A 25,776-nucleotide genomic window follows, 5' to 3' on the forward strand; every position below is an offset into this window, starting at 1 on the left:
TTAATTTAATTTGATCATTATATTTATGACTATTCTTTAAATTAAGACGATAGAAATAAATATTTAAGACTAATAGTTAATTGTATTGTATTAATATTAATAAAGTAATTATTTGGAAGTGGAGGTTAAATGGAAGTGATAGTGAATAGTGATAAACTTTATGAAGTGGGGGCCATTATATGGTATAGCCTAATAAAAAGCCCCCAAAAAACGTACCGATTTGAATTATAGGAGAGAAGGCAAATTGTTAAAAGAGGCAACAACAGAATGGGATCAGACGACGACAATAATAGAAATGGGAGTAGCAAGCGGTCAGAGCCGCCCCGGGGTCCACCGGAGCACTGTGTGGAAATTATTCATCCGGTGGTTCCCCCTCCGAGGAGAAGCTGGTTGGAGAAGATGAGGAACCGCCTAAAGGAAATCTTTTTCCCGGACGATCCTCTCCGGCAGTTCAAGGGCCAATCTCCGGCCAGAAAATGGGTTATTGGAGCTCAATATATATTCCCAATTCTTGAATGGGGTTCTCATTATAACTTTGCCCTTTTTAAATCTGATGTTGTTGCTGGTCTCACCATTGCTAGCTTGGCCATTCCTCAGGTTTTTCTTATATATATATATATATATATATATATTTCTCTTTTTAAATTTATCCATTTCTTTTGGAGTAAATCTAGATCTGAACGTTCGTTAATATTTTTCAGGTTTTCATACACATTATAATGTTTTTATTCACTAATCATTTTTATTTTTTTTTCTTTCAGCTGTTTTGTTTTATTAACGGTATGAGCATGGGAGTCCCATTTTTTTCAATTCTAATCCATTTAAACTTCTAAAACCTATGATATCAATACCATTAACAGATCATATACAGCACAATACAGAAGAATTTACTGATATAGTAGATTAACTTCTTGGGATTAATTACTCACGTATTCTTGTATCCATATTTATTAACTCTTAAAGTGTCATCTACTACAATTACCTTAGTTATAATAATTGTAACTATATTCAGTTCTTAATGCATGAGTAGTGTTATAAGAAGTTGTGTCTTTTGTTTTTCTTTTTTTATTATTGAATTTGAACTTTTTTTTTTTTTTTTTTTTACATTTTAATAAAAGGACGATTCATTTGAAATAACACTTTTTAATTCAAATACAGTTTTAAAATGAGTTGAGTTATATTAATTAAGATAAGTTTTATATTTATGTATTTTAAATTTTACAGGGTATTAGCTATGCTAAGCTTGCTAATTTGCCTCCCATTGTTGGACTTTGTGAGTATTCTTCTATTTCTCCCTCTTCTTTCTTTACATTCTCTTTCTTCCCATTTCTCCTCTCTCTTAATTCTCCATCATTCTCTCTCTATCTCATTCTCTTATGAATATCACTCTATACCTCTCTGTTTTTTCTTTTTTTCTTTTGCAATTTTCTTTTGATTTGATTGTCACTAAAGAAAAGTATAAAATGATAGTTTAATTAAATTTAAAATGAATCTTTTTTAAATAAACCAAAATATGACAAAATTTTGAATTTTATATAAAAATTATAAAAATGATAAAATTACAAAATATTTATAATTCACGGTCAATTCATTGTACCATACACAAAATTAATATCTATCATTAATAAAATTTAACATTTACTATATTTTTTTTTGGCTGTGTCATCTAAAATAATTGTCTTGAGTAAAAGTTGTTTTCTAAATAATAATATTTTTGAAGAAATTTTAAAAAATATATATGTAATATATTTTAAAGTTACATTTTATGTATATCCAAAAGGTGTAGAATCACCCACCACGTTATTTTCAACATCAGCAATAATTTCTTTCGATTCTCTCTTAGATTCAAAATGTAAAAAAAAAATAAGAAAAATAAATAAATCATATGATTTTGATTCTCGGCCCTCTTATTACTTTTCCTCTCTCTCCTTTCTTCCCTCTTTCTTTATCTTTAATTTCTCTCAATAAATTATTTCACAGTTTGGGTTAGGAAAAAAATTAACTAATTCACCATTTCATATTTAAGAACATGTTTACAAACATTGGGTGCAGATTTAAATAATTTCTTTTCTTTTCATTTTTAAAAAAATAAATTGAAAGTGTTCTAAAAACTACTTTTAAAGGATGGTTGTCAAATCCTTCACTAATTAAAAATAAATTACTTCCAAAATTAAACACTTAAAATGTTAAATTAAACATATCGTAAATGGTTATCAAAGCAACATTTACATATTGAATACTCATTTTTCTAATACTATTTTCCTTCCTATATTATTTGATTGAAAATAGAGAGTGAACAACAAAAAAAAAAATCTAAATATATTATTCCATTTTATAACCTTTTATCTTCATTTTTATTTTTATTTTTCCCTTTTTCGAAATTGAGTCACTTTTTAAATTTATTCTTGTAGGTTTTAAAATTTTTCTTTATTTTTATATCATTGGTAAACGTAGATAAAAAAAAAAAAAAGGAAAGAAAAGTTGGATGGAAGTGTGTTTATGGATTTTTTTTTTTTAAAATTAAGTTTATTTCTCACCATTTCTCAAAACAGTTTGCATATTACTTGAATAGAAGAGTTAAAGTTATTAACCAAATTCACGAAAAAAGAACAATTTTTGAAAAGATATTTCTGGATTGAATTTACAGAAATTGAAAAAAAAATCATATAATTAATTACTATACTAGACATATAACTATAAGTTAATTAATGTCATGTTAATTAAATTATGTTTGTGTTTAAAAAATATGAAGATTCAAGCTTTGTTCCACCATTAGTATATGCTGTTCTTGGAAGCTCAAGAGATCTAGCAGTTGGACCTGTTTCAATTGCATCATTAATATTAGGTTCAATGTTGAGACAAGAAGTTTCTCCCATCAAAGATCCCATTCTTTTTCTTCAACTTGGCTTCACTGCCACCTTCTTCGCCGGTCTCTTTCAGGCTTCACTCGGCTTTCTCAGGTACATTACCAATAACACAAAATATTATAATACGGGACGTCTATTTTAATTATTTCACTTAAAAATTTATTTATTTATTTAATATAATTGAATAATAATTATATATATTATTGATTTTTCAGACTTGGGTTTATAATAGATTTCCTATCCAAGGCCACTTTGATTGGATTCATGGCAGGAGCAGCCATTATTGTGTCTTTACAGCAACTTAAAGGCTTGCTTGGAATCACTCATTTCACTAAACAAATGGGTTTGATTCCTGTTTTGTCCTCAGTTTTTCATCACACTAATGAGGTTTTTTTTTCTTCCCAATATTAATTCTTATAAATTATTCCCCCTTCATTCTCAAATAATATTTATTATTATTATTATTAGTTCAATAATAATCATGGAGAAAAAAATCTATCTGACAAACCTTTTAAATAGTAATTGGTGCTTTTATTTCCTTCATCATCAAAGAAAAAAAAATATTTATTCATGTATTTCCTTTTCTTGAAAAATCTCTGTCATCTTAAGTGGGCTACATGAGGTTTATTCCATTATTATTGTGTCCATGTTCATTTTTAAAAATATCATGGTGTTTATTTCAACTCTAAACTTTCAAATAACTTATATGATTTCTTAACTTTTATATTTTAAAGTATTATTATTATTATTTAATAAAACACTTATCATAAACTAGTTGCAGTTAGGTTTTTTCTTTTTAATATAAGAGAAAGTAGACATAGCTAGAGACACACCTTTGCTTTATTTACCTAACCAACATCTATCTACATATCTGTTTATGTGTCAGTAGAAAAGTTAAAATTAGGCTCATACTTAAAAGCTTACATCACAAATAATCCCTATGTATATGAACTACTTAAGAGAGGGCTGTTATCAAACCATAAAAATACTATTTAAAAGATTTACAAAACTATATTAACAATTAAATTTGAAATTTTCTTAGATCATACGGACCAAAATTTGTAATCAAACTCTAAACAAACAGAAAAGAATATAAAATTTTAGGGTGTTAACATAAATAAATTTCAAAAGATATTTTCTTCTACATTTTAAAGTTAAGAATCGTACGTTGAAAAAATCAACAATTTCACGTCCTTTACGAGATAGATGAATACCAATTATTTAATTGTTAATGGAAGGAGAATTACCTCTTTTTATCTCATGCATAAGTTAGACTAATAATAATAATAATAATAGAAGTTTAATAAAAAGTAGTAGTAATAATAATAATAGAAGTTTAATAAAAAGTAATTAAAAATAGAAAAGGGAGAAAGTCATGTTTTGGTGTTGAAATCTCTACCGGATCAAGAGATGATTGAATGGAACAATAAAGAATGGACAAAAGTACATAGACCATGTAGATTAACAAAACAAGGTACAAAAAACTTCTTTTCTTTTTTTCTTTTTTTCTTTTTTTCTTTTTAATTTATATAAAAAAAAGTGATAAAACAAAAAATGGAATAAAAATGGAAAGGCATGTGAGTTGAAAAGTGGACAAACAAATAAAACAAGAAAAGAATAATTAAAAAGGAAATAATGAAATAAAAAACGCAGAAAAGTAGGTGACCTTTTTTTACTCTTTTTGATTGGTATTTGTGAATGTGCAGTGGTCATGGCAGACTATTCTCATGGGCTTTTGTTTCCTTCTCTTTCTCCTCCTCACAAGACACATTGTATTTTTCCCTCTCTCTCTCTCTCTCTCTCCTTTTTTCTATAATTATATTATTTTCTTTTTCATTCTAATTTTGTTCTCACTTTTCTATGGCTTATTCTAAACAATAATATTTTAGATGTATATTCTTTTTAAGTTTAAATTATAACGATTTGAGAATTAACGTGATCTTGTTTATAACATTATAATCATGCGTTACTTTTTTATTCCACAAACTATTCTTACAATCTATTTTGAGATAAAATAAATAATTCTATGGTCCGAGGATTTTTGTCCAATCATATAAAGAATGGATTTTGACTTTCAAATTTAAATAAAATTTGATACAAATTTCAAAGTTAGAAGGTAATAGAAAATAAAAGTTTTCAAAATTTAAGACATAATTGAAACCTCAAAATTTATAAATATTGTATTTTTGAGAAATCCACATTTAAGCAACACCATGGTACCGTAATAATAATTTGTCTTTCCAAATAAATATACTAGATTATATGTAATTATTATTAAGATATCTATAGTTTGATTATTTGGGGAATTGAGGTGTTGAATATGATATATATATATATATAGAGCATGAAGAGGCCAAAGTTGTTCTGGGTATCAGCTGGAGCTCCTTTAGTATCTGTCATTCTTTCAACTATTTTGGTTTTTGCATTCAAGGCCAATCGCCATGGCATCAGTATTGTAAGTTTTCTTTCATTATAAATCCCCCTTTTTTCTTATCAATTTATTTATTTTTAATTTGACACTTAAACTTTTGTATTTGTGTGTTTAATTCTTTATCTTTTTTTGTCTAAGATTTTGAAAACTTATCGAAAACAAACTTAAAAGTTTAAAGAATTAATGATTTACGAGTATAAATTAATTCAAAGTTAAAAAAGCTAAAACATGTTATTTAACCTTTTTCTTTGAAAAAAAATATATTTAAGAAGTAAATTTGTTTAAAAATTTCTAATACTTCCACAAACCTAAAATGAAAAAGGATAAAAAGCAAAGATTTGAAACGGGAATTTCAATATTTTAATGTTTTTGAAAGTTGGCCTAGATTAATATATATACACATACATATTGTTTTCTTTTTTTTTTTAGAAAAAAAAAAGAAAGAAAAATAATTTAAAGAAAATTAGAAAGAAAAGAAAAAGAAATGAGAAAAGGAGGGTATTTTTTTGGCAGATAGGAAAATTGGAAGAAGGATTGAACCCACCTTCATTGAACATGCTTCGCTTTGAAGGATCACACCTTGGTCTTGTTATTAAGACTGGTCTTGTCACCGGCATCATCTCTCTCACGGTGAGTTCATTCTCCATATAATTGTAAATAGAATAATTAAATTTGAATTATTACCATTTACAGCAGTATTTTAAAATATATATATATATATATATATATATAAATATACTTATACATCTAGGGACCATTTGGAGAAGAGTTGTGTTATGAAAATTTAGTGTTAATAATAAACCTAATTTTACATAACATGTGTTTGGAAAAAGGTTTGAAAAGGTAACATGAAATAATAAATTAAAAAAAAATAAATCTCAAGAGTAAATGTGTAACTTAATCACAATTAATATTTAATTAAAATTAATTTCATAAATAAAATAAATTAAAAGAAATATCCTTTTTAAGATCATAAAATTAATTAAAAATAAATAATATTTGATAAATAAAATAGTAAAATTTTAAAAATAAATGAAATAGTAAAACTAGGGGAGTTGAAGAGATAGAGTTATAGAGATTTGAAGAGAGTTTAAGAAGAAGGAGAGGGAGGGAAGATGAGTTATGATAACCCTAAATTAAAATAAGGGTTATGATAACCCTTCTCTCAAACAAGAGTTGGGTTACCATAATACAACCCAATAGTTGTAACTTTTCGGCCAAACCGTCTAGGCACTAATATTCAAACAAAAAATAATAATAATTTAATCTTAAAATCTCCAAAAACTATCTCTCTCTCTCTCTCTCTCTCTCTCTCTCTATATATATATATATATATATATATATATATATATATAAAAGCTAGTTTTGATAATACTTTTATTTTTTTCTCTTTTATGCAAAAAAAGAAAGCCATATATGTTTGTTAAAGGGGTTAGTTTTTTAAAAAATAGAACAAAAAGTGAAAATATTTACCCATATAAAACAATTTTGGAAAAGAAAAAAGCCCACAAACTCATAACGTAAAATAACAAAAATACTCCCGATTAATAGACAATCTTTTACCAAGTCTAAACGATCTTGCATTTGTGTACCAAGTCTAAACAATAGTCTAAATGATGTTGTACCCAGTCCTAAATGATCTTGTACAAAATCTAAACAAATTTATTGTAACGACCCAACTCCTTATACTGAATCGAAGTCATTACTAAATATAGAACAAGTGGTTTAAGTCATAAAAATTATTAAAACGCATACGGTTTAAGAAATTTCATTTATAAAAATTTAAACAAGGTAGTCATGCAAAAAAAAAAAAAAATGTAAAAGCGTTCTGAAGTCCTACTCGGGCCCTATCTACAAAAAAAATGGTAAGTAATGAAAAGTACTCAAACTCAAGTGCGAAAATCTGAAATAAGAATAAGCGGAAGCGGTAGTCCCTATGGCCCTTCACGGTCTCACTTCGGGTCGCTCGCCAGCTTGCCCCTGCCCTTGCCTCGTCCTCTACCTGAAAACATAAAGTGAAGAGAGTGAGTATAAAAATACTCAGTAAGGGACCCACTACTAGTCCCACTAGGTGCCTGTTAACTTCCTGTTAGAGTCCTGATAACTGGTACCCAATCTCTGGCACGTTCCCGAACACGTGCAATCATGCGCTCCCGTAGGAACGTAACTCTGGTCTTCGGTGCCCCGGGGGACACCTAGGACAGTCGGGATGCGAGGACCCCGTCGAGTCACTCGAGTCATATCTATATCCATGCTAGACTGGTGTCTCGTCGGACCACACAGTCCTCAATAGGTGGTGATCCCGAAGGACACCCATGCAGGTACGACTCTAACAGATTAAGCTAACAGGTACCCTAATTGCAGTATACATACACATGGCATCAGCATATAACATGTCACATAAATCATCCCTACACTCTCCGTCCCGACATTCGTCGTAGCCATAACAGCTCTTGCCACACATAACAGGCTATAGCATAACTATATCGTCATTTGCATCATACTAACATTTATCTCAGACAACGTACTGTCTAATCCTTAACATGAAAAGTCGGGGCATACATGGTCTCATACTTCTAAACATGAAGCTAGTAGTAGAATCTCTTACCTGGAGATTTACTTGTCGAGTCCTAACCACGAGGCAGTACGCTTTCCAAGCGACGAAGTCCTAACTGTTTAATATGCCAAAATTCGTAATTAGGTCGCCAACGACTATCGGTTCAAGACTCATTTGAAATAACTTACCCTAGAGAGGTTGCAGTGCTCGAGCCCCCCTGCTGAAGAATTCCCGCGCTGCAGCAATTACTTGGTCCAAGACGTCCCTTAAGGAAATAACTTAATTTTAGTCCCAAATTAATTTAATTAATGTCCGAAGCATGGAGTCTTACTGGGAAATGCCACAATAATTAATTAAATTACCAAAATTTAGGTGGATGGAGCCAATTTAGTCTTGGCGGCTCGGCTGGAAGAAGACAGGACCGGCTCGGCTTGGCGCAGGCGCGGCTCGGCTCGGTACAGGAAGCTACGCGTGCGGCTCGGCTTGCAACAGGGAGGAGATGCGGCTCGGCTACGCGGAAACGCGCGGCGCGGCTTCCCACGCGGACGCGGCGCACACGCGGAGAGGGCTGGACGCGGCGCGGCTTCAGTTTCGGCTTCGGGCGCGCGGACGTGGAGCGGCTCCGGGTTCGTTCGTCGGCTGGAGGCACGCGCGGCGGATCAGCTTCGAGTGGCGGCTGCGGGAGACGGCTGTGCGCGGATCGAAGCGGCTCCCTTCGGCTCGATCGGAGCGGCGCGGCTGGCTGAACTTCTCAGATCGACGCGGCGCGGCGAGCTTCGGCTGCACGGATCGGCTTGATCGAAGCGACGCGACGCGGCTCGGCTATCCTCCTGATCGGAGCGGCGCGGCGTCGGCTGTCCTCCTTAGGTCGAAGCGGCGAGTTCCGGCTCGGCTGGCGGCTGCGGATTCGGCTGCAGACGCGCGGAGGATGGTTCGGCTTCCACTCGGCTTGCAGACGCGCGGTGGATCGGCTTCGGCGCTTGCTGAAGCTGGCGGCGTGCGGCGGCGGGCGGCGGCGGCGCGGAGAGTGGCGGCGGCTAGGGTTTTCTCCTTTTTTTTTTTTCTTCTTTGGGGAGATGAGGAGTCTCACGTCTCCCAATGCCTCTTTTTAAAAGAATTTCAAAAATAATAAAAGAATTTAATAGCCCCCTTTTTCTCTCTCCACCCTTGACCCTTTCCAAGGCAATTAATTAACTTGCCACTCCATTAATTGACTAATTTACCCCTAACTTCAATAATTAATATAAAAAGAAAAAAAACAACTTTAGTTTAATAAGAATAATATTAACCACACTTAATATTAATATTAATGGTCAAAACAACAAAAGAAAACCGAAATTGTTGGGCGTTACAATCTTCCCTCCTAAAAAACTTTCGTCCTCGAAAGTTCTAATCCTCGAACAGCTCGGGGTGTTGGGCTCTCATGTCCTCTTCTTTTTCCCACGTTGCCTCTTCCACTCCATGGTTCTGCCAAAGGACTTTGACCAGTGGAATTTCCCGACTGCGAAGCTTCTTGACCTCCCTTGCCAGGACCTCGACAGGCTGCTCCTCGTAGCTCAAGTTCTCGCTAATCTGCAGTGGCTCGAAGTCCACCACATGTGTTGGGTCTGCGACATATTTCCTCAGCATGGAGATATGGAATACGTCGTGCACTGCAGCAAAAGATGGGGGTAGCGCCAAGCGGTAAGCCACGGGGCCAATCCGCTCCAATATCTCGAACGGCCCTACGAAGCGTGGACTCAGCTTCCCCTTCTTCGCGAACCTCAGAACACCCTTCATGGGTGCAACCTTCAGAAAGACCATATCTCCCACTTCAAACTCGAGGTCCTTACGTCGTACATCAGCGTAACTCTTCTGTCTGCTCTGGGCTGTCAGCATACGAGCTCGGATCTTCTGTATGGCTGCGTTGGTAGTCTGCACTAACTCGGGGCCTAGCATCCTCTGCTCTCCAACCTCGCCCCAGCAGACAGAGGATCTACAGCACTTGCCATACAGAGCCTCGAACGGTGCCATACCAATAGTGGCCTGGTAGCTGTTGTTATAGGCGAACTCCATCAGATGCAGATGGGAGTCCCAACTTCCTGAAAACTCTAGCACGCAGGCCCGCAGCATATCTTCCAAAATCTGGTTCAATCTCTCTGTCTGACCATCAGTCTGGGGGTGAAATGCCGTGCTGAAGTCCAGCCTCGTACCTAATGCAAGTTGAAGTCCCTTCCAGAACTTCGATGTGAAACGAGCGTCTCTGTCTGAAATGATGGATACGGGTACTCCGTGTAGTCTCACAATCTCTGTCATATATAACTGCCCCCACTTACTGGCAGTGTAAGTTGACTTCCCTGGCACGAAATGGGCCGACTTCGTGAGTCTGTCGACCACCACCCAGATCACCGTGTAGCCCTTTAGGGTCTTAGGCAGTCCCGTAATAAAATCCATCGACACGCTCTCCCACTTCCACCCTGGCACACTCAAGGGTTGCAACAACCCTGCTGGATGCTGCCTAGGTGCCTTCACCTGCTGGCACACCAAGCACCTACTGACAAAGTCTGCCACATCCCTCTTCATGCCCCTCCACCAATAGACACTCCTTAAGTCCTGGTACATCTTCGTACTCCCAGGGTGCATGGTAAACGGGGAACTGTGAGCCTCAGTCAAAAGCTCCGTCTTAACTGCGCTGTCTTCCGGCACACACAGGCGTCCCTCAAACATAAGGCCATCGTCAGAGGATATGGAGAAGTCCTCACCTTGCTCTGTCTCTACCATACGACGTTTCTCTGCCAAGTAAGGATCACTCAGCTGAGCAGCGATGATCTTTTGCCTCAAGGTTGGCTGAACCGACAACTGAGCCAACTGTGCGGTAACCTCACCTACTGAGACTGCAATCTCGGCTCTCTCAAAATCCCTGAGTAAGGGGGTCTGCTTGGTGATTAGCGCTGCTGAATGTGCAACCTTCCTACTCAGCGCGTCAGCCACTACATTTGCTTTACCTGGGTGGTACAGGATCTCGCAGTCGTAGTCTTTCACCAACTCGAGCCACCTCCTCTGCCTCATGTTCAACTCCTTCTGAGTGAAGAAGTACTTCAGGCTCTTATGGTCGGTGTAAATCTGAATCTTCTCACCGTACAGATAGTGCCTCCATATCTTCAGTGCAAAGACTACAGCTGCCAACTCCAAGTCGTGGGGAGGGTAGTTCTGCTCATGAATCTTCAACTGGCGGGAGGCATAAGCAACTACCTTACCTTGCTGCATCAGGACACAGCCCAGTCCCTTCTTGGAGGCATCACTATAGATCACAAAGTTTCCCGAACCATCGGGCACTGTCAGTACTGGAGCAGTCACTAGCTTCTGTTTGAGCTCCTGAAAGCTACGCTCGCATGCTGGGCTCCAGACAAAAGGGGTTCCCTTCCTGGTCAACTGGGTCAACGGGCTGGCTATACGTGAGAAGTCTTCCACGAACCTCCTGTAGTAACCTGCCAAGCCCAGAAAACTTCGAATTTCACTAACCGTGGACGGTCGAGTCCAGTTGGTCACCGCTTCAATCTTTGCGGGATCTACTGAAACTCCCTCACTGGAAACCACGTGGCCAAGAAACGTCACCTTCCTTAACCAGAATTCACACTTGGAGAACTTGGCATACAACTTGTTGGCTCGAAGGGTCTCCAAAACCTGGTGTAAGTGCTCCTCGTGCTCCGCCTCAGTTTTTGAGTAAATGAGGATGTCGTCAATGAAGACTATGACGAACGAGTCTAGAAAGTCCTTAAACACCCTGTTCATCAAATCCATGAATACTGCAGGAGCGTTAGTCAAGCCGAAAGACATCACAACGAATTCGTAATGTCCGTACCTCGATCGAAAGGCCGTCTTGGGAATGTCACCGTCCCTAATCCTCAACTGGTGATAGCCTGATCGCAGGTCGATCTTGGAAAAGACGGTGGCTCCCTGCAACTGATCGAACAGGTCATCAATCCTGGGCAAGGGGTAGCGGTTTTTGACCGTCACCTTGTTCAGCTCTCGGTAGTCAATACAAAGGCGCATCGACCCATCCTTCTTCTTCACGAACAATACTGGGGCTCCCCAAGGCGACACACTGGGCCGGATGAAGCCTTTGTCCAGCAACTCCTGTAACTGGACCTTCAACTCCTTTAGCTCGGCTGGAGCCATTCTGTAAGGGGCCCTCGAGATAGGGGCAGTGCCCGGCTCTAACTCGATGGCGAAGTCTACTTCTCTGGGAGGCGGAAGTCCTGGGAGTTCGTCTGGGAAAACGTCGGGGTACTCCCTCACCACTGGTTCAGACGATAGGGAAACTTCTGGCTCTCTAATATCCACTACGCTTGCCAAGATGCCCCAAGTTCCCTGGCTGAGTAGTTTACTAGCCTTCATGGCTGAGATGACCTTGGGTATACATACCATGCCTGCCCCCCTGAATTTGAAGCTAGCCTCGGAGGGAGGGTTAAAGACAACTTCCTTGCCAAAACAGTCTATATTTGCATGGTTGGCTGACAGCCAATCCATGCCTAGTATCACTGTCAAAATCCTGCATGTCTAACACTAGCAAGGTCACGTCTAACATACGATTCGCTATCTCTACCCGACATGCCTTTATTTGTTCTTTGGACAACAGGACCTCCCCAGATGGAGTAGAAACCGACAAAACACTACCCAAAGGCTCTACCTCCAAACCCACATGCTGAACGAAAACGGAGGATATAAACGAGTGGGATGACCCAGAGTCAAATAGCACAAAAGCATAATGCCCCAAAATTGGGAGCGTACCTGTCACCACTGTGCCAGCTCGCTCGGCCTCCTGCCGGGTAGTGGCGAAAACTCTCCCCTGCTAGGCCGCAGAAGGCTGGGGCGGTGTCGTCTCAAAGGGTTTCCGAGGACACACATCAGCAGTGTGCCCCGGCTGTCTACATCTGAAGCAGACTCCACTTCCAGCTAAGCAACGACCTCCGTGGACTCTCCCGCAGGTAGTACAAGCGGGTAGCTCTCTCAGAGTCCTCCCGGCTGCTGCAAGCTCCCGTCGGTGTCTCTGGAAGACACCTCCTGACCTCAGTGTTCGCTGCGGTGCTACGTCAGGCTGCGTCTCAACCTTTCTCTTCTGTCCCAAGGCTGACCCTCTGCCGGCAGCCTTAGACGAATCGGCTCTCTCAGGCAGGCTCAAATCCAGTGCTATACGTAGTGCATCAGCATGCGTGGTTGGGCGGAGGGCTCTGACAATGCCCTGAAGGTCTAGCCTGAGTCCTCTAACGAATTTCTCCGTCCTGGCAGCCTCATCCCTTACCATGTCGGGAGCAAAGCGGGACAGCATATCGAACTCGGCGTCGTACTGCTCCACCGTCATGTCGCCTTGCTCCAAGTTTAGGAACTCTTGCAGCTTGGCGTGCTTCACATTGGCAGAGAAGAACTTAGCATAGAAGTTCCCCTTGAACTGCTCCCAAGTTATTTTGCTGACATCGCCCCCCAGCATTCTCTCAGCGGTCTCCCACCAGGCGGTGCCCCTGTCTTCCAAGAAGAAGACTGCACACTGCACCTTCTGGTCTTCTGGGCACTTCATGTACCTGAAAATAGTCTCTATGGATGTCAACCACATTTGGGCCTTTGTGGGGTTGTCCATGGATCCGTCAAAAGTCTTAGGATTATACTTCCTGAAATCCCGTAAGTGTTTCGCCTCGGCCGACAGTTGAACTGGTACTGGTTGAGCTTCCTCATGGGCTGGAGGAGCGACGGCCTGGGCCTGAACAGGGGCGGCCTGGTTCTGCTGGGCGGTAAGGAAGGGCGCCAAAGCAGCTTGCAGCATGTCCTGATAACGCTGCTCCATCGCGGCGAGATCCGCCTGGGTGACCGGTGCGTTTGGGTCGACTGCCGGTGCAACAGGTGGCGCCTCCGGCTGGCCACGACCGGCTCCTCTGCCTCCCCTACCACCTCCTCGGCGTGCACCCCTACGTGGCGGCATTCTCCCTAAAATTCACCAACAAACTTTTCACCACAAGAACTTAACACCCTATATCTAGGTCTTAGACTATTCAGGCAAAATTGTAATCTTAACATTAGCAAGGCTTTAGACATACCTGGCGAGTGCCGAAGGACCGTATAGCCATAGGGTGAAGTAAAACCAAAACAAAAATGACTTACATCGTAGGTCAGTCTACAGAACCTAAAACACTGTGCTCTGATACCAACTGTAACGACCCAACTCCTTATACTGAATCGAAGTCATTACTAAATATAGAACAAGTGGTTTAAGTCATAAAAATTATTAAAACGCATACGGTTTAAGAAATTTCATTTATAAAAATTTAAACAAGGTAGTCATGCAAAAAAAAAAAAATGTAAAAGCGTTCTGAAGTCCTACTCGGGCCCTATCTACAAAAAAAATGGTAAGTAATGAAAATTACTCAAACTCAAGTGCGAAAATCTGAAATAAGAATAAGCGGAAGCGGTAGTCCCTATGGCCCTTCACGGTCTCACTTCGGGTCGCTCGCCAGCTTGCCCCTGCCCTTGCCTCGTCCTCTACCTGAAAACATAAAGTGAAGAGAGTGAGTATAAAAATACTCAGTAAGAGACCCACTACTAGTCCCACTAGGTGCCTGTTAACTTCCTGTAAGAGTCCTGATAACTAGTACCCAATCCTTGGCACGTTCCCGAACACGTGCAATCATGCGCTCCCGTAGGAACGTAACTCTGGTCTTCGGTGCCCCGGGGGACACCTAGGACAGTCGGGATGCGAGGACCCCGTCGAGTCACTCGAGTCATATCTATATCCATGCTAGACTGGTGTCCCGTCGGACCACACAGTCCTCAATAGGTGGTGATCCCGAAGGACACCCATGCAGGTACGACTCTAACAGATTAAGCTAACAGGTACCCTAATTGCAGTATACATACACATGGCATCAGCATATAACATGTCACATAAATCATCCCTACACTCTCCGTCCCGACATTCGTCGTAGCCATAACAGCTCTTGCCACACATAACAGGCTATAGCATAACTATATCGTCATTTGCATCATACTAACATTTATCTCAGACAACGTACTGTCTAATCCTTAACATGAAAAGTCGGGGCATACATGGTCTCATACTTCTAAACATGAAGCTAGTAGTAGAATCTCTTACCTGGAGATTTACTTGTCGAGTCCTAACCAAGAGGCAGTACGCTTTCCAAGCGACGAAGTCCTAACTGTTTAATATGCCAAAATTCGTAATTAGGTCGCCAACGACTATCGGTTCAAGACTCATTTGAAATAACTTACCCTAGAGAGGTTGCAGTGCTCGAGCCCCCCTGCTGAAGAATTCCCGCGCTGCAGCAATTACTTGGTCCAAGACGTCCCTTAAGGAAATAACTTAATTTTAGTCCCAAATTAATTTAATTAATGTCCGAAGCATGGAGTCTTACTGGGAAATGCCACAATAATTAATTAAATTACCAAAATTTAGGTGGATGGAGCCAATTTAGTCTTGGCGGCTCGGCTGGAAGAAGACAGGACCGGCTCGGCTTGGCGCAGGCGCGGCTCGGCTCGGTACAGGAAGCTACGCGTGCGGCTCGACTTGCAACAGGGAGGAGATGCGGCTCGGCTACGCGGAAACGCGCGGCGCGGCTTCCCACGCGGACGCGGCTCACACGCGGAGAGGGCTGGACGCGGCGCGGCTTCAGTTTCGGCTTCGGGCGCGCGGACGTGGAGCGGCTCCGGGTTCGTTCGTCGGCTGGAGGCACGCGCGGCGGATCAGCTTCGAGTGGCGGCTGCGGGAGACGGCTGTGCGCGGATCGAAGCGGCTCCCTTCGGCTCGATCGGAGCGGCGCGGCTGGCTGAACTTCTCAGATCGACGCGGCGCGGCGAGCTTCGGCTGCACGGATCGGCTTGATCGAAGCGACGCGACGCGGCTCGGCTATCCTCCTGATCGGAGCGGCGCGACGTCGGCTGTCCTCCTTAGGTCGAAGCGGCGAGTTCCGGCTCGGCTGGCGGCTGCGGATTCGGCTGCAGACGCGCGGAGGATGGTTCGGCTTCCACTCGGCTTGCAGACGCGCAGTGGATCGGCTTCGGCGCTTGCTTGAAGCTGGCGGCGTGCGGCGGCGGGCGGCGGCGGCGCGGAGAGTGGCGGCGGCTAGGGTTTTCTCCTTTTTTTTTTTTTTTTTCTTCTTTGGGGAGATGAGGAGTCTCACGTCTCCCAATGCCTCTTTTTAAAAGAATTTCAAAAATAATAAAAGAATTTAATAGCCCCCTTTTTCTCTCTCCACCCTTGACCCTTTCCAAGGCAATTAATTAACTTGCCACTCCATTAATTGACTAATTTACCCCTAACTTCCATAATTAATATAAAAAGAAAAAAAACAACTTTAGTTTAATAAGAATAATATTAACCACACTTAATATTAATATTAATGGTCAAAACAACAAAAGAAAACCAAAATTGTTGGGCGTTACATTTATACTCTTGTACCTAGTCGAAACGATCTTGTATCCTTCTATCTAGTCGAAACGATCTTATATCCAGTATATCTTATACCCAATCTAAATCATATTGTGTACTAAATCTAAACAATCTTCTACTAAGCCTAAATGATATTGTACCAAATCTAAACGATATATTAGTGATAGTGGTCTATCCCTATCTATCTGGGATAAACAACTAATAGTTCAGATATTGGTACACGATCTTTTAGATACTGTACCAATATTGTTTATATCTTATACCAAAGAAAAAAAAAATTGAGAAATGAAGAAGAAGGAAGAAATTTTGGAAGAGGAAATGAAAAAACCACAAACAAGAGATGGAAACATAAAGAAGGAGAAGTAATAATACAAAGAAGAAGAAAAGAACTGAAAAATCATCCTGCAATAATCAAAATCAAATAAGGACAAATATGAAATTTATAAAAATATAATTAGTTTCACGGGCTTTTCTTAAATTGCTATACAAGTAGTAAATATTTAGCACTTTTGTTTGATGTGTAATTTTTTACTAATATTTTAATTAAAAAAATTGTTTTAATTTATAACTATTTTATTTTTGGTTTTTTTTGAGAAATTAAGCTTGTAAAAGTTATTTTTACTTGAGTTGTTTTAATTTGTTGTTATGTCTTTTTTTTTTTTTTTTTATGTTGTATTTGAAAAAATAAAATCTTAGTTTCAAAAATTGAAAAAGAAATTACGCCTCAAAGAACAACGATTTTGTTCGTTGTTTTATTTCTAAATTAATTAATGAGAAATTTTCATAAATATAACGTAAAATATTTATGGTCCTATAACAAACAAAGTTAGCCATTTTTTAAAAATATTTTAGGTTTGCCCTTCACTTTTATAGTCTTTCTTCTTCTCTTCGTTTGTGATTTAATTTTTTTCTGTCCTTATTATTTTCTTCCTCTATTTTTTCCAAACTATTATTTAGTTCAAAATCACGTATCAAATATAAAAGATCTATTTTTTTTCAAATTTTTATTTGGTTGTTCATGATTGTATACTAAATATAAAAGACTTGAAGAAAACGTCATTCTCAAATCTAACGATTCTATACAAAAAATAGTCAAATCTAAACGATTGTATACAAAAAAAAAATGATCGTGTAGACAAATTTAAACGATCATGTAGACAAATTTAAATGATCAGGTACCAAAAGAATCTTAAAAAAATCGTTTAGTCAAATCTAAACGTACTAAAAAATCTTGAAAAAATAAACGATTGTTTAAACAAATACAATCGTGTACCAAAAGAATCTTGAAAAAGAAATTGCTTAGATTTGGCTACCAAAATCTAAACGATTAAATCTAAATGATCGTCTAACTAAATTAAATGATCGTGTACGTAGAATTGAAAAAATAAATTGTTTAGATTTGATTATCCAAATCCAAAAAACCAAATCTAAACGATCGTGGGTTGTTGACGAGGCGGTTGATGGAACATTTTATGTATTTTTCATTGTTGGCATGTAGACTTTTTTAGTTTTCAAAATTATTCTATTGAGTTTAAATATTTTGCGGTTTTGTTATATCTTAAAAAAGATTGGCTTAATTAATCTTACCATCACAATTTTCACCTATTCATTTATTTTGTTTGTTTTATTGTCTTTGTTTTAGACGTAATTTTTGAAAACCCAACACAAGCTTTTGACAAAATTTCTAAAATTGGCTTCCTTTTCTATTAACCATTTGGTTTTTAAAAAAGTTATCTTGTTTGATAGTAAAATCTATTTAATAAAAAGAAAAAAAAAACATGTGTTATGAAATTAAAACACAGGAAGGAATCGCAGTAGGGCGAACTTTTGCAGCTATAAAAGACTATCGTGTGGATGGTAACAAGGAAATGATTGCAATCGGCCTCATGAACGTGGTTGGCTCTTTCACGTCTTGCTATGTAACAACAGGTTTGATTTGAACATCTTTATCATTTTTGTTTGGTATTTGTTTGATATCTATTTTATATTTAACTTAGCATTGTCCAAAAATAAAATAAATAAGTCAACTTAGTGTCGAATTAAACAACAGCAACATCTTAATTAAAGTGTTTGTGGTGATCTCTAAACGTGGAAACTGAATTTGCAGGTGCGTTTTCAAGGTCAGCAGTGAACCATAATGCAGGGGCCAAAACCGCAGTGTCTAACATCGTAATGTCTGTCACGATAATGGTAACCTTGTTGTTTCTGATGCCTCTTTTTCAATACACTCCCAATCTGGTGTTGGCTGCCATCATCGTCACTGCCGTCGTCGGCCTTATCGACGTCCCAGCTGCATATGCCATTTGGAAGGTCGACAAGTTCGACTTTGTTGTGATGCTTTGTGCCTTTTTCGGAGTCATTCTCATCTCTGTTCAACATGGTCTCGCCATCGCTGTATGTTGTTCCCAATCCAAAATCTTCACTTTTATGATCACTTAGTTGCTAACTTGTTTAGCTTAAAATATAATTTAATCTATTTTTTGGTCAAGAAAGTTGTCATTGCCATAACCCATGCAACAATTTTTTGGGTTGAAATTGAACCAATTTAGAAGATTTAGTATTTAAGAAAGATGTTAATTATACAATCTATATGTTGATGGTCAGGTTGGGATATCAATTTTCAAGATCATCCTACAAATCACAAGGCCAAAAACAGCGATGTTGGGGAACATAGGTGGAACAGATATATATAGAAACATTCACCAATACAAGGATGCAATGAGCGTTCAAGGCTTTCTCATTTTAAGCATTGAAGCTCCGATCAACTTTGCCAACGCCACTTATCTGAATGAAAGGTTCTTATATATTATTACCCATCACATTTTCAAAAATATAATTTAATTACCACTCAATTTTAGTAGTTTTTTTTAATCGTGAATTTAGTCCCCATTTTAGTTTGTTATTCTATATTTAATTAATTTCGACAAAAAAAACTTTGAATAACTAAATTTAAAAGAGACCTCATTAATGAAAGTATAAGGATAAACTGAACATTTAAAAAAACATATCGGTACTAAAATTGAATAAATCGAACACAAATGAGATAATTTAGACTTATTATCCACCTCTAAATAGTTTTATGTCTATTTGGCCCTTTGCTTTGAAGGATTTTGAGATGGATTGAGGATTATGAAGCTGGTCAAGATCATGTTAAGAAGGAGGGCTCTGACCTTCAGTTTGTGGTTTTAGAATTATCTGGTAAGTTAACGAATAAAACATGTTTAGTTAAAATAACTTTTATGAAATTCAGAATACTTTTCTAATATGATTTTTAAATAATTGAAGGCATTATTTTTCATATTGGATTTGACATTTTCCAAGACGAATTTCATAACATCAAATTAATTAAATATATTTTAAAAACGTATTTTAGAATTAATGATTGTGAATGGATGGAACAATAATTTTAAAGTCACTTTACTCCAACACATATGGAATTATTGTTGGAACCATTTGGTGAATCGGAATTGAACTTTATGAACATCAATCATTATGTGAATCATTTTTAAATTGGTGCAGCTGTGAGTGCTATAGACACTAGTGGAGTCCTACTCTTCAAAGATCTAAGGAGAGCATTGGAAAAGAAGGGTGTTGAGGTAAGTATACACTATATATTAACGTAAAGTTATTACATTGCCCTCTTTCTATCATGTCCTAAAACTAAAACATGCATGCTAGCTCTAGAAAACTCTAATTAATTGTATATATGGATATGAATATTTTAATATAATAAATTTAAGGAAACCAATAGTACAGAGTAATTTAAGGGTAGCTAACTTGAATGCTGCTTTTAAGTTGATGGTTATAATGGTTGTATTCATCATTTTTACAGCTTCTGTTGGTAAACCCAATGGGTGAAGTATTGGAGAAGTTGCAAAAAGCAGATGAAAATCAAGAGATCTTGAGGCCAAATCATGTTTTCTTAACAGTGGGAGAGGCCGTTGCTTTATTATCAACAACAATGAAGGGACAATCCTCAACTATATAGGAAACAAATATGTCAACTTAATGATTCTCACTTCTCTCACTCTCTCTCTCTCACCGTGCTTTTAATTAGTACGTTAATGAGAGAGAACAAAACATAATTAATAAGGTAATTAAATAGGTATGAGTTTTAATTTCCCCACATCCAATGGGTATACTAATGTTGGGAACCTTTACGTTAATACTTCATTATAAATTTTGAAGTTTTGAAGACAACAAACTTGTTCTCTTAAGTATTAGAATTCATTAGCTTGTTTTCATCACTGTCAAACTCCTCTTTACCATTTTTGCAAACCAATCAAATCTTATACCTTTATGAATACCTCTTTGCAACTTCCTCATTTTTTGTGCAATACTTAAATGAAAAGTTGTAACGACCCAACTTCTTATACTGAGCCGAAGTTATTACTGAATGTAATTAACATAATTTAAGTCATAAAGTTTAGTTAAAATGAATAAAACCTCAGAATTTTATTTATAAAAAAAAATCAAATCAGGGTAATGTGCGAAATATAAACAAATATTAAAATCCTACTCGGGCCCTATCTACTTTTAAAGAAACGAAATAGTAAATAAAGAAGAAAATAAAACTCAAGTACTAAATGTTTAAAACGGGGTGTAAGCGGAAGCAGAAGTCCCTATGGCTCGTCACGGTCACTTTTGGTCGCTCGCCAGCTTGCCCTTGCCCTTACCTCGGCCTCTACCTGAAAAACTTGACATGGAGAGAGTGAGTATAAAATACTCAGTAAGGGACCCACTACTAGTCCCACTAGGTGCCTGTTAACTTCCTATTAGAGTCCTGAAAATGGTACCCAATAACTGGTACGTTCCCGAACACGTGCAACATGCGCTCCCGTAGGAACGAAAATCTGGTCTTCGGTGTCCCGGGGGAGCACCTAGAACATACTGGTATGTAGCGAACCCGGAGGAAACACTAAGACAATCGGGCTGCGAGGATCCCGTCGGATCACTCGAATCATATCTATATCCATGCTAGACTAGCGTCCCGTCGGACTACACGGTCCTAAATAGGTGGTGATCCTGAAGGACACCCATGCAGGTACGACTCTAATAGGCTAAGCTAACAGGTACCCTAACCATAGAATACATATACATAACATCATCATGTAATCATATCACATCTCATCACAATAACCAAACATAAAGTCATAATCAACCGTCAACACATTAACCATGTCATCATAATAATTCACATCAGCAGTCACATCATGCCCTCATTAATTATCATATAGTTATGCAGTGTAGTCCTCAAGTGCATAACTAGGAATGCATGTAGTCTCATGATTCTAGTCGTAGAGCTAGTAGTAGAAATCTCTTACCTAGAGATTTGGTCAACGAGTCCTAACAGCTAGAAAAATGTGCTTTCCAAGCAGCGGAGCCATAAATCGTTAGGAACAATAATTAATAACCTAATCTTCATGGAAAAGAAGTCAAAGAGTCATTCGAAGCAACTTACCCAAGATCAAGGTTGCACTAATTCCCTTTAAGTCGAGAAATCCCACGTTCCAACTCCACTTGGTCCAACCGGCCCTTTCAGAAAAATAATTTAATTTAACCCAAAATTAAATTATTTAAAACCAAAATTACTCTTTGTTGGGTATGCCAAAAACCCAACCAACTTACCATAAACTTACCAAGGACACGTGGGGGAAAGGACCAAAGAACTAGGTGGCTTCAAAAAGGCTTGGCGGATCGGCTGGAAAAGCAGGGATCGACTCGACTTGGGCCCAGGCGCGGCTCAGCTCGGGCGTAAGTGCTGCGCGCGTGCGGCTCAGCTTGTGGCAGAAGGGAGGCATGGCTCGACTGGGAGTCGGCTCGCGAAAAGAGGCGCTGGCGCGGCTTGACGCTCAGGCGCGACTTGATGTTCGGGTCGGGTGGCGGAGCAGAGTGGCTGCGCGAGTTGGGTTCCGGGTCGAAGGTGCGGCGTCTCTGTTCGGGTTGGGAACGCAGATCGGCTGCGTCGCGGTGGCGGTGCTTCGCTTGGGACTACTCGGCTCAGGTGATGCGGCGCTGTGACGACCGACGAATGTCACGGTGGCGACGTTTGGCTGGGGCACGGCGGATGACGAAAGAGATCGGCTGGCGATGCGGGTCGGCTTTCGATCTGCAAAGCGACACGGAGCGGATCGGGGCAGATGGCGGCACGGCTCGACTGATCTGTTCGGCTGATCTACAGTGACGCTCAACGGCGGTGTCTGGCTGAAGGTGGCCCTCGACGACTAGCGGAAGGCGGCGACGACACTTGCTAAGGTTTTCCAAAAATTTTAGGTTGTTCTCTCTTTTTCTTTTCCTAAAAAAATAGGTTTTACTTTTTGGTGCATGGGTCCCAAGGCTCATTTATAAGGAGAACCCAAAATAAATTCCCTTTTTCTTTTCCCTTCAATTAATTCAAAACCAACAAACCTTCTCTCTCTCCAATTAAAACTCCCAATATCTTAAATTTTCAAAATCATCCAATCACAACATTCCCTTTCAAAAATACATATATTCTTTTCCAAATAAAATATCACATTAGCTTAACTCAATTATTTTATCTTCAACAAATAACCTTACCAATTTAATTATCCAAATCAAAATAATTATAACTCTAAGCCTTAATTAATCGCAAATTCAAAATAATCAAGTTCCTCAAATAAATTCGAAATTTTCATATCCACACTCAAGATAATAATGAAAAGGAAATCTAAATTGTTGGGGCGTTACAATCTTCCCCCTGAAAAACTTTCATCCTCGAAAGTTCTAATGCTCGAACAGCTGGGGTGCTGGGCTCTCATGTCCTCTTCTCTCTCCCATGTGGCCTCTTCAACTCCATGGTTTCGCCAAAGAACTTTGACCAGTGAAATTTCTCGACTACTGAGCTTTTTGACTTCCCTTGCCAAGATCTCGACAGGTTGCTCCTCGTAGCTCAAGTTTTCACTGATTTGCAGTGGCTCGAAGCCCACTACATGCGTCGGATCTGGGACATGCTTCCTCAGCATGGAGACATGGAATACACCGTGCACTGCAGAAAGAGATGGGGGCAACGCCAAGCGATAAGCTACGGGGTCAATCCGCTCTAGTATCTCAAATGGTCCTACGAAACGTGGACTTAGCTTCCCCTTCTTCTCGAACCTCAGAACACCCTTCATAGGTGCTACCTTCAGAAAGACCATGTCTCCCACCTCAAACTCGAGATCCTTACGCCGCACATCAGCATAACTCTTCTGTCTGCTCTGTGCCGTCAACATATGAGCTCGGATCTTCTGTATGGCTGCATTGGTGGTCTAAACTAACTCAGGGCCTAGGATCCTCTGCTCACCAACCTCGCCCCAACAGACGGGAGATCTACAACACTTACCATACAGAGCCTCAAATGGTGCCATGCCGATGGTGGCCTGATAACTGTTGTTATAGGCAAGCTCCATCAAATGCAAATGGGAGTCCCAACTCCCTGCAAACTATAGCACATAGGCTCGCAGCATATCTTCCAAAACCTGGTTCAATCTCTCTGTCTGGTCATCAGTCTGAGGGTGGAAGGCCGTGCTGAAGTCTAACCTCGTGCCTAAAGCAAGTTGAAGTCCTTTCCAGAACTTCGATGTGAAACGAGCATCTCTGTCCGAAACGATGGATACAGGTACTCCATGCAGTCTCACTATCTCCGTCGTATATAACTGTCCCCACTTACTGGCAGTGTAAGTGGATTTTCCTGGAACAAAGTGGGCTGACTTCGTGAGTCTGTCAACAACAACCCAGATCACTGTATAGCCCTTTAGAGTCCTGGGCAGTCCTGTAATGAAGTCCATCGACACACTCTCCCATTTCCATCCCAGCATACTCAAGGGTTGCAACAACCCGACTGTCTAGGTGCCTTCACCTGCTGGCACACCAGACACCTACTGACAAAATCTGCCACTTCTCTCTTCATGCTCCTCCACCAATAGACACTCCTTAAGTCTTGGTACATCTTCGTACTTCCAGGGTGCATAGTAAATGGAGAACTGTGAGCCTCAATCAACAGCTCTGTCTTGACTGCACTGTCTTTCAGCACACACAAGCGTCCCTCAAACGTAAGGCCATTGTCAGAGGATAAGGAGAAATCCTCACCCTTGCCCTGTCTCCACCAAACGACGCTTCTCGACCAAATAAGGATCATTTAACTGAGCGACAATAATCCTCTGTCTTAGGGTCGGCTGTACTGACAACTGAGCCAACTGTGAGGTAACCTCTCCTACTAAGACTGCAATCTCGGCTCTCTCAAAATCTCTGAGTAAGGGAGCTTGCTTGGTGATCAGTGCTACTGAATGTGCACCTTCCTACTCAGCGTGTCAGCTACTACATTTGCCTTACCTGGATGGTACAGAATCTCATAGTCATAGTCTTTCACTAACTCAAGCCACCTCCTCTGCCTCATATTCAGCTCCTTCTGGGTGAAGAAGTACTTCAGGCTCTTATGGTCAGTGAAAATCTATATCTTCTTACCATACAGGTAGTGCCTCCATATCTTCAATGCAAAAACCACTGCTGCCAACTCTAGGTCATGGGTAGGGTAGTTCTGCTCATGACTCTTCAACTGACGGGAGGCATAAGCAACTACCTTACCTTGCTGCATCAGAACGCAGCCTGGTCCCTTTTTGGAGGCATTACTGTAGATCACAAAACTTCCCGACCCATCGGGCACTGTCAGGACTGGTGCAGTCACTAGCTTCTGCTTAAGCTCCTCGAAGCTACACTCGCAAGCTGGGCTCCAAACAAAAGGGGTTCCCTTTCTGGTCAACTGGGTCAAGGGGCTGTCTATACGTGAGAAGTCTTCCACGAACCTCCTATAGTAACCTGCCAACCCCAGGAAACTACGAATCTCGCTAACCGTTGACGGTCGAGGCCAATTGGTAACCGCTTCGATCTTTGCTGGATCCACAGAAACTCCCTCACTGGAAACCACGTGGCCGAGGAACATCACCTTCTTCAGCCAGAACTCACACTTGGAGAACTTGGCATACAACTTATTGGCTCGAAGAGTCTCCAAAACCTGGTGCAAGTGCTCCTCATGCTCAACCTCAGTTTTGGAGTAAATCAAAATGTCGTCTATGAAAACTATGATGAACGAGTCTAGAAAGTCCTTAAACACCCTGTTCATCAAATCCATGAATACCGCAGGAGCATTAGTCAACCCAAAAGACATCATAATGAACTCGTAATGTCTGTATCTAGAACGGAAGGCCGTCTTAGGGATATCACTATCCCTGATCCTCAACTGGTGATAGCCTGATCGTAGGTCGATCTTGGAAAAGACAGTGGCTCCCTGCAACTGATCGAACAAGTCATCAATCCTGGGCAAGGGGTAGCGGTTCTTAACTGTCACCTTGTTCAGCTCTCTATAGTCAATGCAAAGGCGCATTGACCCATCCTTCTTCTTTACAAACAACACTGGGGCTCCCCAAGGTTACACACTGGGTTGGATAAAACCCTTGTCTAGCAACTCCTGTAGCTGTATCTTCAGCTCCTT

General features: G+C 39.7%; 1 protein-coding gene across 1 annotated transcript; it reads left to right on the plus strand.

The window, feature by feature from the left end:
* The first annotated feature begins 207 nt into the window (after positions 1-207).
* Positions 208-20,536, plus strand: LOC103495098 (probable sulfate transporter 3.3). The gene is made up of 13 exons (XM_008456559.2): positions 208-597; positions 1,225-1,273; positions 2,753-2,960; positions 3,083-3,254; positions 4,574-4,639; positions 5,209-5,322; positions 5,812-5,928; positions 18,092-18,218; positions 18,397-18,683; positions 18,894-19,084; positions 19,396-19,487; positions 19,809-19,885; positions 20,122-20,536. The coding sequence occupies exons 1-13, from the start codon at positions 268-270 to the stop codon at positions 20,275-20,277; spliced, it is 1,986 nt and encodes a 661-aa protein (XP_008454781.1). The 5' UTR covers positions 208-267; the 3' UTR covers positions 20,278-20,536.
* The last annotated feature ends 5,240 nt before the right edge of the window (positions 20,537-25,776 follow it).

Source organism: Cucumis melo, chromosome 10 (genome assembly GCF_025177605.1).
Source record: "Cucumis melo cultivar AY chromosome 10, USDA_Cmelo_AY_1.0, whole genome shotgun sequence".
Lineage (NCBI taxonomy): Eukaryota > Viridiplantae > Streptophyta > Magnoliopsida > Cucurbitales > Cucurbitaceae > Cucumis > Cucumis melo.